General features: G+C 37.0%; 1 protein-coding gene across 8 annotated transcripts in view; it reads right to left on the bottom strand.

The window, feature by feature from the left end:
* The window catches only part of LOC143750623 (3',5'-cyclic-AMP phosphodiesterase 4D-like), a 291,108-nt gene that overhangs the window by 197,704 nt on the left and 74,759 nt on the right, over window positions 1-18,645 (bottom strand). Inside the window, exon 1 of one of the 8 annotated variants that reach the window (XM_077243798.1) lies at window positions 5,843-6,103. The exons of 6 other annotated variants lie outside the window; for them this stretch is intronic. In XM_077243798.1, the coding sequence (XP_077099913.1) occupies window positions 5,843-5,934 (92 nt within the window). In that variant the 5' untranslated portion in view covers window positions 5,935-6,103. Of the gene's footprint in view, window positions 1-5,842; window positions 6,104-18,645 lie in introns of those variants that run through there. One more of the 8 variants, XM_077243793.1, reaches the window with a different exon arrangement.

The raw sequence follows: 18,645 nt of genomic DNA on the forward strand, positions 1-18,645 counted from the left end.
TTCATTGACCATCGCAACAGGCCTACTTCTACTCACTACATTTACATATTGTTCGTTAAAAACACCAGACGCTCAGCTTGATCTCAGCGAGTGCGGAGCGCTTTCTGTTGACAATGTTTCAAGCTGATGGAAACACACGCTCATCTCTGATCTATGTGCCAGATATGGTCAAGTGTGTCGTTGCATGAATTTTGCCACCAACTTGGAGGGTTTTCGTCAGCAGGAAGTCTTTTCCTGCCATTTTTCAAATGAGCAACGCAGCCGCACCGCTGTATACTGGATAAGCTAACAAAAACAAACCGCGTCAGTTACGTCATCATCACGTCTCGCACGCCTCTTGACACACCAAAAATTCAAATGCACGCTTTTTGCATTTGAATGTGTAGGTTATTTTTTTTTTTAATTCGACAAAATTCCAAAATAAACTATTTATTTGACTGCCCTAGTGTGCATCACTTTCATTCTCTACAAAGAACTAACTGTACAGCATCTTCAAGATCACTGAAGTAACACTTGTAAACATTCACTTTCCCTCCATAAATCCAAAGAGAGGCTCGGTTAAAGCGTGTAGGGATGTAAAGCTAGTTACAGTGACCAGGATATTGCAGCACTAGAATTTCCCTTGAGAATCACCCTGCGCTCTGGTCAATAAGCTGACAGACAGGCCTACGGGCTCAATAGCTTGTGTGTCAGCTTCTATCGCAAGGGTCATGCATTTAAAACTTGCTCAAGTAATATTAAGAGAGCAAACTAATTAAATTCAGCAAAAAATTGGAACTTCAACCAGGAATTAAGGATGACCAGCTAGCCCGGGGCCAGTGTAAGAGTGTTTTTGTGTTGCAAATTCTGGTGATTTTCTTCTAACCGGCTAAAATAGATGGATTTGCCAAATTTGCAAAAATGACTCGTGATCATCTTAAATTCAGACTACAAAAACATTTAATAATAATATTAATAATAATGTTGTATATATATATATACATATATATATATACATATATTAGTGAACAAAAAATGTTAAATGAAAAATATATGTAATATATGTAATGTTCATTTAAGCACTTAGTCGACTAATTGCACGTATATATTAATAAGCCACTTCTAGTCGACTAACAATTAATTGAATATTAGGGGGCAGCCCTAGCAATACATAAAAATGCATTGGTAAAAATAAAAATTAATGAAGATTGGCATTTTGTGGTTAAAGTGAGGAATGAGAAACTACAGTAACAAAAAAAAAAACGTATTATTGAGACTTGTCAAATATGACTTTTAGGAAGTGGACCAACCAAATAGAAAATGACAGTGTTGTACAACCTCAGCTTCTTTTAACACATTCCTTGCTGGAATTTCTCACCAGCGACTTTCCAGTAGATGGACAAAAGTAAATTATCTAAATTATCTAACTTTGCTGCAAATTAGACAACCATTCACAGGGACAACTCTATAGTACAGACCCTGTAGTTGGACCTGCCCTTGACCCTGATGAGACATAATGTTGTTACACAATTCTCATAAATCTGATAATGTTTCATTTTATAGCTAGAAAGTAATGCAAGCGCCCGGGTGCACCGGTCACAGGGTCATACACCATAATGAGGATGACAACTCAAGCTTACGAATCTGAACCCCCAACCAACCATGTCTATCTGACAAACAACCTCAGCAGAAACCAATGAAAAACTGAGTGCCACACTGGTTGAAGCTCGTTTAATTAGACTAAGTGCACTTTTTAATGCATTGTAATGACCTTTTAAATCCTTAGCATTACTGACTTTTGACAGCAATTACCCTCCAGAAAGGAAGTGTATTTGAATAATGAATAAACATACACGACACAAATCTGACAAAACTGTACAAAATTTAAACCAATGGGTGACAGATGCGTTTTGTTCTTCTGTCCAAAGAATTGTGTCTATTTGTCTACCCAGATAACACGTAACATTCTTAGAACTTTAGCTAACATTCTGTCAAGGTTCTCTCGAGTTCTTAATAGAATGTTCAGAGTTATCCCGTCTTTAATAATGTTGTCAAAATGTTATCATAAAAGTATTATTTGAACATTCTTCATTAAAAAAAAAATTCTGAAATGTTTTGGTTGGGTGAACATCTAATGTTTTTTAAACATTACTACTTGTTTCAGAACGTTAAGAACACGTTCAAAAGTAACATTCCCAGAATTTTTCCAAAATTATACATTTGAGGTTCCATTTACATTCGCATAACCCAAAGAAAGTTTTAAAAACTGGACATTTTGAATTTTCAGAGAACATTAGTAAATAATGTTTTCAAAACATGAAGGTTTAGTTCATCCAAAAATGAAAATTCTGTCATCATTTACTCACCTTCATATCGTTCCAACCCCGTAAGACATTCGGTCATCTTTGGACCACAAACGAATCTGAGAGATTTCCGTCCCTCCATTGACAGTCTACACAACTACCATTTTCAAGCTCCAGAAAGGTAAAGACATCATTAAACTAATCCATTTGGATTACTTTGATGATGGATTACTTTAATAATGTCTTTACTACCTTTCTGGAGCTTAAAGGAGCTTAAAATCTAAATTTAAGTGTTTTAAGCTTTTAGTATGAATATGTTAGCCTTCAGGTTATAAATAAGCTAGTGTGCTCCAAAACAATAACAAAAATTCACATTTTGGAGATATAAACATTCAAAACTTACAGTCTCTCACTTCCGCTAAAATGGATCACGGATTTTTATGACATCACTGCGGACTTCAGCTTCTCATCACATCTTCTGTCCAATCAAATGCTCTCTAGAAACGAAAGCGTCCCGCCCCTTATGCTATAAATATCACCCGGCCATAGCTGACACGTCATGGAGCAATATGGGTTGTTCAGTTGCTCAAACTTGAGTTTTTTTCCGTTTTTCAACTGTACGTTGTGGCTTGATTTTATTCACAGTTCTCACTTCTATTGAATCTAACGTATCATCAGCGCTCGGATTCGCTTTCATGGTGCAGTTAATTTCAAGTACGACTTGCAGTCTGTGAGTTAAACTAAACGCTATTGGCTATTTGAAAAGGGGGAGGGACCATTCAATATGTCCCGCCTTAGCTTCATGTTTCAGTGGAAATCGCGTCAACAGATCATATAAAACTGTCCGTTTCAAGGCACTTCAGTGGGACTTTAAAAGTGGTAGTTGCGTAGACTGTCAATGGAGGGACAGAAAGATCTCAGAATATATCTATTAGGGCTGCAACAACTAATCGATAAAATCGATTATAATCGATTATGAAAATCGTTGTCAACGAATGTCATTATCGATTAGTTGGTCTGCTTACGTCACGGGGAGCGTTTACTGGTACGCACACACACGCAAGGTCTCTCTCCCTCAGGCGCTCTGCCGAGCGCGCGCGCTACACGGTTTGGAGCAGTCTGTTCTGTCTCGCATGCGCGCTCTAGATTTCGGGAGTTTGAACTAATTCGCGGGCATCAGGGAGCCGCAATCAATATGCGGGAGACTCCCGGGACTTCCGGGATCTTGGGATGTCTGTATTTTGTCTCGAGCATCAGGTTGTGCTATCAGTTCGCTCGCAACGTAAGTGATGGATTAAAATAGCGCTACCGCAGAAATAGGTTAAATTAAAACGGTGTTTACAAAGTGAAGCATTAAATACAAAGGCAGTTAATAACAGCAGCAGTAAAATATGGTTTTTTAGTCACTGTACTCAGTGGTTTTCAGCGAATGCTTGTGCACTAATGCATAATTTCTCCTGTCCTTTACTCAAGCCTGTTAGCTTGCTGGGTAACGTTACCTCCATTCCGTTCTCTTTTTATAGCATTTGTCTACTAAGTTTTAATTGTTTTTCAAACGCGATCTACTGCGGCTCTACATTCACACAATTGTTTTCAGTCTTTCTATATTTATTTAATCAATTTATCCTTATATTATTCTTTTATATATTATATATAATATATATTATATTCTTTATCCTTATATTCCTTATATATAATTAATTTTAAATAAAAATTAAATGAATTATATATTTTAGATGTTTTTAGTTTGTTTTTAGTTCAGATATTCACATCTGAACAACATGTCTGTGTAAATTTGTTTTAACAAAAATTGTGTTAAAACATAATATGTTGGATATCATTTTTTTAACAATAATCATGTTTGTCAACTTGCCATCAGCAATTATCATTAAAAACAATGCAAATATTGATATTAGTAAAACTCAATGTGTGGCTTTTGCACTTTTTAAAGTACACTTTTACACATAAATACCCTGATTTACGGTTTTATTTAGTTATAATAAAAAAAAATCTAATTTAATTTCTATCCGATTAATCGATTAATCGAAAAAATAATCGTCCGATTAATCGATTATCGAAATAATCGTTAGTTGCAGCCCTAATATCTATTCAGCTGGATTGGCACAACTCAGTCCTAACGATGATCTCTCTGAGCTGCATTCAGAGAATGAAACCCAACACTGGCATAACTCCTTATAAGCAATATGTTGGGAGATGAGGGCAACCCGCTAAGAAAGCCCACAGGACAAAGTGTTCTCTGTATTTAAGAGTATAAATCCACCTCTGCTCGACCCCCACTGGGTTCATCAAGATATGTTCAGTTTGAAACCAACTCCAGAGACAAAAACCTCTCAAGTCAGCAATGCCGTGTAATCAGTGACAGAAAATCAAGAAACCGCAACTGAGTAGGCAGTTAACACTTGCCGTGCCCCGGCACATTACTGTTTTTCTTTGTCCGTGTATGGGAATGAGAGGACATGGTTAGAGGTTAGGTGAGAAAGACACTTCGGCACATTAATTATGTTTGTAAGAGGAGAAGTCTGTCCTCCTTAGGACAATTCAAGGTGGAACAACAACTATGATTAATGATCAGCAAAACAGAACTGTGCCACACAGCAAAACTCTGAGACTGCCAATGACGACTGGCATCAGCGTTTAATCTAGCCTAAATTTCCCTATTGATCGCTGTAGTATAATAAATTACACCATTTAGACTGCCAAATAACTATAGGCTTAAAGCTATAGTAATGGTTACTAATATTATTATTACAATTTTTTTATTGTTGTAGTTTAAGGATCTTTTTGACTAGTTTTGTGACATTAATTACCATTAATATCGTTATCAACACTCAAATATAAAAATATATTAAAATCTCCTTATTTGGTCGTAAAAATTGCAATAAATGTCAAACTTTGGTCAAACACACACTCATCACAAGCGTTAGATAATTCTACCTGAAAGCACATGAATTTGCGCTGGTTCCGCCCAAGCAATATTCATATTGTATATAATTAGCCAGATTATCCATATACTGTACAAATGATTATACTCCCATAAACCCTATATAAACCCTAAATGCCACGCAGACTTTAATGCATTCCGGCATTATAGTGCATAGTCATCTAATAAAATAAATAAACAGACCGAAGGACGAGTAAGCAGTGATCAAATAGGTTACTACAAACAAATGCGCAAAAATCGAGGAACTTTAAAAATTATAATACTTATAATACGATCAAAAACAATTTTACTATTGTTTTTTTATTAGAGATTAAATATGTTAAATGTGTACTCTAATTAGTAAACCAATAATTAAATGATTATATAGATCAAAACAATTACCGGCACGAGGAGTCGCGTGCGTAGCAAAGACACTACGCGCGCTGTAAGACACTAACGTTATCACTTTCATTGAAGTCCTTTGACTTTCAAGTTCATTTAGTTCATTCTAAGGCAAAAAAAACAACAATTTCTTCCAGAAATGAACTGATCTGAACAAAGAAAGTGCACTTCCCAAAAGCCTGTTCACACACCCATCTATCCCTCATAATGATCTTACCGTCTAAATCCCTGAAAAGACGACGGCCACGACATCCGTGATTTCTTCAGACCCGGTCGGTGACCCGTATCCACCGCGTAGGTTCGGTCCATTTTCCCCGGTGTTTTCAGGTAAGCTATGTGTCGATGTGTGTGAGAATATCCCGCTGTCTCCCCCTCTCTCGCTCGCTCTCTCTTCACTCACTGATGTGTACTGAGTTTCTGCGCTAGATACTAGAGGCTGCTGCCTCCGCAAATGTTTAGGAGGAGCGCGCGCATCATCTCCACACTGATGCTGCGGGTCACTTTCCCGCTCAGCAGGAGCGACCGTTATTTTAAACCGTCACTGACTTTGAGGAAAATCGATTAATATTACGCCACTATTATTTATTTAGCACGTCATCTTCATAACAAGATGAAGAACTTTAAGTAAGGTAAAAAAAAAATTCATAGGAAGCACATCTTGTCAGGCAAAAATACTGTAATTGACCATTATTAAAATCTCAAACTGACAGGCAGAGAGAATCAAGTAGCCTAGGCTTTATCGAAGTTAAGTAGCCTAGGCTATATCGAAGTATAAGTAATACTTAAATTAACAAAGTATGATAGTTGTAGTGAACATTTTTAGCAATAAAAAACAGGAAACAGTAAAAAATACCCCATAGCTTTTAATGTGTTTATTATCATAGGGTTTGTCTATATCCTATTGTAGTTTACTCCTAAAAGTTGAAAAATATTTTTAAAAAAATTGTTGCAATTAGCTATCAAAACTTAAAATTTTGCGTTAGAATGACTTTCCCAGATTTAAATTGCTGAAATAACTCAAATATCCAAAGTTGTCACTTAATACAGCTTCACATTTCATGTTTATTATACTTAAAAGGAAGCAAAAACCCTTACTTTAAATTGAAAACTTATTTTTAAAAATGTACACATTAAAAATTTAAAACCAAAAAAAAGAATGTGTCGACTCATCTCCACTCAATAATTAAGGATTTTTTAGTCCAATGAAACGGTTTCTAAAATGAGAACATCTGCTCTTAAATTATAGAGTGGTGCAGGGGTGACTTAAATTTGTAGGCCAACCCGGAACTTAGCATAAAACTGGTTCCCTCGACAAATACCAATAGGATTTTCCCATGGGCTTTTGGATTATCAAAAAAAATAAGCTCTGTGATCAACAAAAGTTTATAATATTTACATGTTTTGTCCAAGAAAATTTCACAAAAGAAAACAACTTTTATGAATTTTGAAGCTTAAACTCAATCGCCAGAAGTAAAATGCTAAAGGTAGGCTATAAACTAACTAAACCACAGTCCCACGACTTTAACGTCATCAGCACAATAAACATGTTAGAATAGTTTGCAAGAGCATTATTATAAACACAACGAGGCTGCAAAAGTGGACTGAGTTCACCTGTGCGGCGTGATAACGTTTAAAGTCCCCCTTAAGTCAATAATTTTATCCCTTAAAACTCATCTTTGATCACCAGAATGACATATTTAAAAGTTCTTCCTTGAAAAAAAAATGTATTCATGCATTAAAATAGCTTGAATGTAACTCAAAGTTAAAGTTGATCTGATTGGTTACAAGGTAGTTTGTGACATCAGAAACACCAGCGATTTCAAAGCGTGTTTTTTAGACTGTCTTTGGTTCACCGCAGTTTTAAGGAGAAAATACTCAGCAATGCTGTCGACTTATGAATTTACACATGGTTTGTCTTAAAGCACATTAAAAACACCACATATACATATAAACAACATTAAAAGCTTGATTTTCACCACAGGGGACTTTAATGTCTCCGACTGCCTCTGTAGTCCCATTTAGCCAATTGTTAACCGCCTTTTTCAAGACACATAAGAGTGGGGTAATACTGATGTATTTTATGTCATAGAATAAAACATGAAAGTGTCTTGAGCTTGTGTTCACCACAGACCTTATTTCAGTAATTTAACCAAAAACCCATTTTAAAAAAACCATTGACTTTGGGACGATGGAACTCGTTTCCGGGTTTTAGCCTATAAAAATGCATTATCCCAGCACCACTCTACAAATACCGGTCTCTGACAAGCAATAGCATGTACAAATCCTGATTCATGGCTGTAATGTAAACTTTAGACTATTTGCTATTAAAAATGAATAAATAATATTTCTATTCCAAACTTACTATTTTAATAAGAAATATGTCAAAACAAGTTATTTCATGGCACAGTTAACTAACATTTTCCACTGACATTGTGGGTGGGCTCTTGAGACCAAATTTTCTTATGCAAATTAAAGTTTACTGTAGGCTGACTGATTTTCATAAGTTGATAAGTTCCATGATTGAACTGAATAATGGATATAGGTCTGGTAGAGCAAATCAAAGCACCTACCGGTTTAACGTTTGTGTGCGCTTTGTGCTCTGTGAGCTTGGTAAGATAGAATATGGAAATTATTTTTTTTCAGTTATGAATCTGCATGCGTGAGTCAGACAGACAAGTACATCTTTCAAGGGAATAAAATAGACCACATTAAATGTAATGACACTGGATGTGTGGATGGTTGTCAATGATATTGATAATCCATGAGATGTTTTGCTGTTTGGGTTAGTGATGCATCAAATCAAAGATTCAGAAACTGATCTCCTTTGAACACACTTAAAGGGATAGTTCACCCAAAAATGAAAATTCTGTCAGTATTTACTCTCCCTCATGTTGTTCAACCCCGTAAGACCTTCGTTCATCTTCAGAACACAAATTAAGATGTGAGGCCCACAGAGAAGGAAATGAATAGTTGAAATAAAGTCGTTATTTTTAGTTTTTTTTGCGCACAAAAAATATTCGTAAAGGTGCAGTATGTGAGATTGACAACTAACAGTTAAAATAGGTACTGCAGTTAAAATTCAAAATATTGGAGAGAACTGTGATGTGAAAACCCAGAAGACTAATTCACCAGTGGTTCCCTCAAGATTTTTCTATGGGGTTTTTCAATATGAGTAAAATAAGGTATGTGGTACACATAGCTTGACGATACTTGGACGTTTAATCCTACAATGTAAATCGCACACACTCACACCGTTCTTATCTAGTTACTTATTAGAAACATCATTATTTTTAATTAAAGGGGCATTTCACCCATGGGAACATTCATCTTTATTGAAAGTGGGTCATATATGTAGTCGAAATGTAACAAAAATTTCGAATTTGGTGCCTTCTTGACCGAGTAAAGACAGAAAGTAACTTTAGGGCGCACAAAGCACCACATTGCACAGCTCCGCAAGCCACTCCCACTAATCCAGAACAACGCCTATGAGGTATCCGCCTATCAGATTCAGAGAAAGCACACTTCCGTTTACAAAGCTAGCTACCCGCCAGAGTTTGAAATTCATTTCACAGAAAAAAAAATAGGAGTGGAAAACGAGAGAATCAGGACTGTTCCCGGTGGGCCGGTAGTGTTTCGAGGCCCGGTCTGATAATAGTTATACATTGCAATTTCTTAGCAACACCATCCAGCGGCCTGGTGTGCGGCCGCTGCCCGCTGGTCAAACTGTGCCGCCCGTAAATAAATGCATCGATCCGCAAATTTTGTTTTACTTCTTAAATGGTCTACTTAGTGGTAGACAGTGTTGGGAGTAACCCGTTACAAAAGTAATGCATTACAGTAACATATTACGTTTTGCTGTAACGCAGTAGTGTAAGGCATTACTAATCAATTTTCAGTAATATTTTACTCGGTACATGTTCGGTAAGGCTTGCGTTACAACAGACTTTTAGTTTTAATTGTAAAACAAACAAACAAACAAAAAAACAGCAAGAGCGCCAGACATTAACGAATGAAAGATGCAAGTAGGATAAATTACCTGTTCGTGGTCAGTCAATAGCCGCGTGTGGTGTCCAAGTCTGTAATTAAAGACTAAATGGCAGCGTCTGATATATTTGTATAGCGATTTATTTTTTACAGGAGTGCCGTGAGGTATGATTTCGGCCTCTGTGCTCGCGCTGGCCAGAGGAAAAGCGGCTAATGGTGAATGGCATGAAGAAGACTACATTCGCGAGATGGACGTATGCGCATTAGGCTATTCGTTCTGTGTTTTCTTTCTAAACAGTTAGGCTATGTTTATGTGGTATTTTTCATGTTTTCATCACGCAATCATGTTTTTGATGCCGTGGTGACGCGTTCATGTAAGGGCGGGAGAATCAGGACTGTTCCCGGTGGGCCGGTAGTGTTTCGAGGCCCGGTCTGATAATAGTTATACATTGCAATTTCTTAGCAACACCATCCAGCGGCCTGGTGTGCGGCCGCTGCCCGCTGGTCAAACTGTGCCGCCCGTAAATAAATGCATCGATCCGCAAATTTTGTTTTACTTCTTAAATGGTCTACTTAGTGGTAGACAGTGTTGGGAGTAACCCGTTACAAAAGTAATGCATTACAGTAACATATTACGTTTTGCTGTAACGCAGTAGTGTAAGGCATTACTAATCAATTTTCAGTAATATTTTACTCGGTACATGTTCGGTAAGGCTTGCGTTACAACAGACTTTTAGTTTTAATTGTAAAACAAACAAACAAACAAAAAAACAGCAAGAGCGCCAGACATTAACGAATGAAAGATGCAAGTAGGATAAATTACCTGTTCGTGGTCAGTCAATAGCCGCGTGTGGTGTCCAAGTCTGTAATTAAAGACTAAATGGCAGCGTCTGATATATTTGTATAGCGATTTATTTTTTACAGGAGTGCCGTGAGGTATGATTTCGGCCTCTGTGCTCGCGCTGGCCAGAGGAAAAGCGGCTAATGGTGAATGGCATGAAGAAGACTACATTCGCGAGATGGACGTATGCGCATTAGGCTATTCGTTCTGTGTTTTCTTTCTAAACAGTTAGGCTATGTTTATGTGGTATTTTTCATGTTTTCATCACGCAATCATGTTTTTGATGCCGTGGTGACGCGTTCATGTAAGGGCGGCGGCGCTGCCGATAAAGCACCTAAAAGCTGTCACAAAGAACCGGCAAAAGCAATGATTATGAATATGTCAAATATAGCAAGGAGACATGTTGATTGTTTATTAATAAAGTCAAGATGAAGTTGACGATGCTGCTCGCGATCTTCGCAGTAGGCTAGTGAATGCACCCGAGAGAAATGCACATTTCATTTCATAAGCAGACAGCAGTCTGTTTTCTTTCGTTTTGAATTGTTCTGTTTACAAGTAGACATTTCAATATAGATATATTTGTCAGGTCCGTACAATTAATACAAAACGAAATTCACTTCAAAGAAAGGCTTCGTGACTTCTGTGTAAGTTGTCTGTGAAAGTTTTAAAGCAGTCTTTTAGTCTTCAGAGCGGTCGCGTCCGTAACGGAGAACTGTCACGTGTGTAACATTGTTTTTTCCTCATAAATGCGAACACGAAAAATAAAATAAAATGAATATTATATGTTCTGTGGAGAGCCAACCTTTCTTCCTTAGATTTGCGCAGTGTAATTCACAGAATTACAACAACAAAAAAATCGTTGCCTCCTAAAAGTTAAAGACTTTTTTTGTCACACATGACTGTCGATTTCCCTAATATTAAATATAAAACGCATGTGTAGACTGATATTTTCTAATGTCTGGACTCCTTTCTGGGAGGAGCCTATGGATAAACAGACGTTTCAATATTTTGGTATTAATGCAATTTCTGAGAATTTATATAATTATATAAGTTTTGACTGCAAGTCTGCAAATGTCATGTCCATAACGCTGGAATTCCCAAATTTTAAATAATTTATCCTCAACTAGTTTTGTGGTGTAGGTCTACATATTTTATAATGTTAAGTTAACTTCAAATAATACTAATAGTAATTTAAAGATGTGGTAGCATTGGATCTGGACGGTATGGATAACGCTTGGAGTTGGAAGGGGTGTGGCGCCATTCTGCAGGTTCGTGGATCTGAGTGTCGCGATTTCGGTTTCATATCGCATATCGTTACAGCCTTAGTCATTTTAGAATGTTAAGTTCTACTTCTGTATAGTTATTTTGGTGAAAGTAACTCAAAAGTAATACAGGAGTAATGTAACGCATTACAATTCTGAGACAATAATATTGTAAGGTAATGAATTACTTTTAAATAACAGTAACAAGTAATATATAATGTATTACAGTTTGGAAGTAACTTGCACAACACTGGTGGTAGAGCAGTGGTTTTCAAACTTTTTCAAGAGGGACCCTTTTTTTTTTTTTTGACGTGACCCATATGCTTGTGCGTAGAAAAATATCAGCTCAGCACTTTTTTGAACCACTTTTGATGATGCACGTGTACTTTCTGATCCTTGAAGCGATTGCAACGCAAAGTCGATTCTGAAATAATTTGAACAAGCTATAGGCCTACATACAGGAATTTTAACAAATTAATAGCCTATCGTTTGCTGTATGCTTAAAAAATACACAAAACCATATTCCACAACAAACTCTTTAAATGTAATATTCAGAACAGAACAAAAATTTAAAAAAATAAAATAACTAAACAAGCCAAAACGAAATAATTTAAAGCCAAAGTAAAAGTAAGGGGCATTATGCTCACATAACTCTCTCATTAGAATCAAAATGTTTCAACATTTGTATGTATTTGATGGTAAACTATTCTTTATTATAGGCTTTGTAGCAATTTCACTCACGTTGCAATATCGACAGGAAAAAATCATCCTTTTCACATTCACTTTGTACATACAGGACATCATTCAAACTGCAAAGTGTTTGTCATCATCTCATGGTAAAAAAATAAAATGGCTGCATATCAACAAAACTGTGCACAAGGTTTTTTGTTTTGGTGTTGCCTAGGGCTACGCAACTGTTAGGTCGGTCGACCGGTCAGGTGACATGTGGATTATTTATTTTGCATGAATTTGAATGTTTTTTTAGTGTACTTCTAATCAAAGCTATTATTAATAATATTAATATTATTAGAAAACGGAATTAATTGTTTTTTTTATTTAAAAACGCTGGCGACCCATTTTTTAATTCTTTAAAAACCACTGTGGTAGAGTATTTGCCAAGCGTGTCAGAGGTTACGGGTTCTAATCCGCACTCGTATAGTTTTTTTTTTCTCTCTAATCAAAACTGAGTATGTCCATCAGTGATTACAGTCTATATCAAGCAGGGACACGTTTTTGTGCATTTTATTTTGTGATTTCACCGAAATGAATAGAGAGTCTCCGCAACGGCAATAGATCGAAGCGTCCGAGTAAAGACTGCGAGAGCCGCAAGAGAACACTGTATCCATGCAACTCATAGACGCGGTAACGAGCGCTCAGCTTGACTTTAAAAACAACACATTTTAGCACTAGATCTCTTATTTAATAGCGAACTCAATGAATTGCTCTGCTAGTAAACTGGAGATGTTTTATTTATTTGTATTAGGTACATCCGTGCCTCAGTGTTTCAAAAAGTGGTGGGGGACAATATCCATCCTGAGAAAAAGTGGCGGGACACGACTTCACTGGATCTAAACAAATCAATCTAACCATAGATGTGACCAGTAGTGGTGGCTTTCTTAATCTATTTTAAATAATTTTGCAAGGGTTCTTGGAAAAAAATATAATTTTTTTACCAAAAAATAGTCGTAACCTCCCATCGGTCTCCACAGCACTTCTTAGCTTAGCTTCCAAACAAGATGGCGGATATTGCTTTTAGTTTCTGCAAGTGAAGCCCCACCCACTGATCTCTAATAGGTCTGTAGCGTGAGTGGGTCCCACCCCCTGGAGAAATGAGGGACTAGTGTTTGTAGTCTCAACCCATATACAAAGAAATGGGACTTCCAATCCTGCTAATAATGACGGAAAATTACGATTTTTACATCATTATAAGCAGGAACTGCAACACTTAAATCCTTATTTCTCCCATCTCAGGGGAAAATGAGGGAATAATGCATGACCATTCAAAAATATGACTAGGTTTCTAACGATACAAAGCTTAATGCAAATGGATGAAGTGCTCCTTTAAACATAAAATTGGCGTTTTTCAATATTGGTGCGTGAAATTTACATTACAGAGCAAAACTTCCAAGTATCGCCACGTTATGTTTACCACGGACCTCATTTGTTTTCAGCGTGAATGGGGAATACAACTAATTTAAAAAGAAAGAAGAGGTATATTTTTACAGACTGCTGGAAACTAACAGAGAAGCAAATTAATCATTGCAATTCATAGAAACAACTGGATCCAGGCAGCGATATGTGGATTTGCAGTTATCATTTGGTGTCAATATGCTGAATTTAGGGGTAAAATCATACCCCATATATTGTATTGTTATATATTGTATTGACAACTCATCAATTAAATATGCATAATTGGGTGTTTTTAAATAAACACGGACAAAAAGCTATACAAGATTTAGTGCTGGACGATATGATGATGTATATAACATTGTTATAAGTGATCACATGGATTTAGACCTACCTATATTATATTTATATAAAGTGTTCACAGGCAAATTTGCATTATGTATTTCCCCAGCGTCGAAATCAGGCTCATATTAATGTCAGGAAACATGACTCCTGGCTGCATGTCAATACCCATGATCACTGGATCTTTGGTAAGTTGTAAGGAACACTATATCGAGTCCAACCTTTACTAATAATCGTTTGATTTACTTGCGTTTTCGCAGTTTCCCCTATTAAATCCAGTCACACAGCAGCTCTTCTGCCACTCAGTCCGGCTGAGGGAGTGTGTTCCTGCAGGAAAGTGACATCAATGCATACCCTCTACTGAAAAACAAGCATGAGAATAATCTGTGTAATTGGGAATGTGCAAATGCAGAGCCATAATTTACATCACAATGCAAAGAATAAAACTGCGAAAATCATTTTTTTATGCTTTACATGGAGAGTGACGCATGATCTATTTATTACATGCCAAAGCATGCACAAACTTCAGAATGAATCCCAGATGTATTCACATTCAATTGGCAGAATATGACTCACCAGACACATGAAAATTGTATTCCGGTCCACGGGTGATTCAGGCTGCTGATACGATGCCACTCCAGCACAGCATGGCTTCAGCAAGAGACAAATTCCTATTTTCATACGTCTGTAAAACCTTTTCAGAATTTAGATATGCAAGGTTGTATCTATAGAACCCCAAAATCAGTTAAGGTCAGCTATAATGAAGGGTGTTTAGGATTGTTCATGCTTCTGTAATACTTTTCTGACATGAAAGTTCACAGTTCAGCAGAATCAGTGTTAAAGCTGATTTAAACAATCATGGCGTCACTAAAAGGGTGGCCAACGGGCCAGTAAAATCAACCCAATCAGCAGCAGATGTGAAACCATGTTGAAGAAACTCATTGAATTATAAATGAACCATGCTTAGGGCCAAACTAGACAATATATGAAGGAAGCTTCTTTAGAAAGCAGCACGAATCTCCTCTGGAGTTTGTACAGGTCAGAAAATCTTTAATGCAGTCGCAAGAAAGTGCGTCAGGTATCCTATTAATTTCACTTTACAGGGCGAATGACTTTGTGACATTTAAAGTGGATGTCTGTGATTCAGAGCCTGACAGGAAATTACTCTCTCATTCCCAACAATGTGAATAGATCCAACAGTGTTTTCTCTGTGGGGGAACGAAAGAGAAGACATTAAAAAAAAAAAAATATGTGTCCTTGGTTCTAAGCGGCACTTCCATCTTTTCATATAACCTTGTAAACTATTAGACGTTAATGGAGGGAGATTGCACCCAGTCAATAAGGTTTGATTGAATCCTGCCACACTAAAACACTACATTAGTGCACGACTAGTTTGGCCTAAAAATAAAATGTAGCTCCAAGATGACGCAGCTTTTCAATGAACATCCACGGGAGGAAATTGATTGTGAATGGTGGGGTGCCACTGATTTCGCTTTGCTATAAAATAAGGCCATATTTGACAAATGCATGCATGTATACTGCCAGCTAATGAAGAACGCCAGTTATTTCTAAAAAATTACTCAACCCATGTAGAATCTTTAAAATGCAAGAACTTTCAAGACAAACATGAAGTCAATGCTAATGAAATATTCATGATGCTGATTCTATATTGGCCATTTAAACTCTGTACAGTAGCATGTTAAACTTCAGTCTATCAACATCTAAACCCTAAACAACCTCTTCTAAAAATGCCAAGCATCACAGCTGAAATGCAACCCTATATATAAACTAAATATTTATTTTTAGTAGTAGTAGTAGTAGATTTGGTGTTTTCAATAGCATTCGCTGTTAAAAGCTGTATAAAGCTCCTAGATCACTTATCATTTTTCACAGGTCATATTATCGGGTGTTTTTTATCTGCTGAAATTTACTGGAAAAAGATCATTCTTGCAGTGTTTCGTCAGCAGAATAATCCAAAAACACATTAAATAACAGTACAACCCATTAGTGTTGTATTACTCGAGACCGGTCTTGGTCTCGAGACCACTTTTTGATGGCATTTGTACTCGGTCTCGTCTCGGTCTCGGACATTGAGGACTCGGGATTTTTTTTCAAGACCAGTCAAGACCATAACTGTGGAAATATCAGTAAATTGCCAGTATATTGTCTTTTTTTTTTTGTTAACATCCTTGCTTTTATTGGATGTAAAACGTACTACAGGTCCTTCTCAAAAAATGTGCATATTGTGATAAAGTTCATTATTTTCCATAATGTAATGATAAAAATTAAATGTTCATATATTTTAGATTCATTGCACACCAACTGAAATATTTCAGGTCTTTTATTGTTTTAATACTGATGATTTTGGCATACAGCTCATGAAAACTCAAAATTCCTATCTCAAAAAATTAGCATATCATAAAAAGGGTCTCTAAACGAGCTATTAACCTAATCATCTGAATCAACTAATTAACTCTAAACACCTGCAAAAGATTCCTGAGGCTTTTAAAAACTCCCAGCCAGTTTCATTACTCAAAACCGCAATCATGGGTAAGACTGCCGACCTGACTGCTGTCCAGATGGCCATCATTGACACCCTCAAGCAAGAGGGTAAGACACAAAGAAATTTCTGAACAAATAGGCTGTTCCCAGAGTGCTGTATCAAGGCACCTCAGTGGGAAGTCTGTGGGAAGGAAAAAGTGTGGCAAAAAACGCTGCACACCGAGAAGAGGTGACCGGACCCTGAGGAAGATTGTGGAGAAGGACCGATTCCAGACCTTGGGGGACCTGCGGAAGCAGTGGACTGAGTCTGGAGTAGAAACATCCAGAGCCACCGTGCACAGACGTGTGCAGGAAATGGGCTACAGGTGCCGCATTCCCCAGGTCAAGCCACTTTTGAACCAGAAACAGCGGCAGAAGAGCCTGACCTGGGCTACAGTGAAGCAGCACTTGGTCTCAGCCCCTAAAAGTCTTGGTCTTGTCTCGGTCTCGATACACTCTGGTCTTGGTCTTGTCTTGGTCTCGGGTTAGGTGTTCTTCACTACAACCGACTGAAGAGATGCATGTCTATCCCTTAAAGCCTCGCTTTCATTCCTCTTAAAAATCAATGATGGCGCTGCTGTGAATAAGGTCTGTTGGATCAAAATATTTACATATTTAAATATACAATTTAATTTAACATATTTCATGATTAATTATATCAAAGGGAAATTGAATTTACCATTGTGTGATGTTGAGAAACAAAATTTAACAAAACTGAAATTCATGGCTTTTCAATACCACTACTGTTTACAAATGTATTCCACCTGAGAAGCAGCTACTAAAGCTTACAGTGTACTTTAAATCCCAATTTGAGCAAGACTATAAGAACACGATGCAACCCTACCCTGAATACTGGGCTCTTTTGCCTGTAAGCAACCACCCACAAAGTTCTGCACAAGAAAACAGCACTCGCTTTGTCTGCAGTAAAGGTGAAAATCTAGTGTGAAACAGTAAGCAGTGAGGACTACAAAAATGTATGACGCAAGAACATTCACACATAAATCCCATTGTATATCGCTGTGGATACATTAAGAGAAACTGATCTTAAGGCACAAATTCTCTTTCATCCACCAGCTTACGGCCCTGGAGAGACACCGTTCAGCTGTGCCTCTTTAAAGAGTCCATCAAAGAAAGAACAGGCTGCATGGATGATGAGTGACAGAAAAACAGCGACATTGGTCAAAACGTCAAAGTGTGTTCTAATCTATCCCTCCCACCAAAGAACTTCTCACTCTAAACAGGATTTGAAGAGCTAGTAGTAAAGCCAATCATTGCTGAAGGGTTAGGAGTCGATTTTATCGCCATGCCCATTTCATTCTTACACTTTATTATGATGAAACACCATTGCTGAGAAATATCCAAGTGTTTTTACAAAGACTCTCACAATGTTTTCTTCACAAATAACCTTGTGGGTTGAAAAAATAATGGTGCAATGAAACAATCCAAAAGCAATTATTTTTATGTTATGACGGATACCCAATGATTGTTGATACTATATAGTTATAGGGGAAAAAACAGCATTAACACTCAAATCAGAATTTATATTAGGGATGCACGATATATCGGCCACCAAATCGGTATCGGCTAATATATGTTCATTTTAATGTTATCATTATAAGCCTGATAAGAAGATTTGGCCGATATATTAGAGCTGATAATTAATGTATTATTTCCTTCAGCTGAGACACTTCAGGTCGCACTGTTCACCATGATGGTTCTGAATTGCTTTAAATATGATTGGAATCCCTTCAAAAGGGAAAATATGGTGAAATGCAGAGCAAGTCTGTCATATTAGCTACATAAAACGATAATGAGAACATTATAATTGTGTGTTTGGGACATGGCTTTTAATGGTGAGGCTTTTGTTTTTGTAATCAGGCTCTCAAAAATTATATAAAAATTTGGATTTAGATTTATCGGCTA

Source organism: Siphateles boraxobius, unplaced genomic scaffold, assembly GCF_051911475.1.
Source record: "Siphateles boraxobius isolate OS27281-9 unplaced genomic scaffold, OSU_SipBor_1 25, whole genome shotgun sequence".
Classification (NCBI taxonomy): Eukaryota; Metazoa; Chordata; class Actinopteri; order Cypriniformes; family Leuciscidae; genus Siphateles; species Siphateles boraxobius.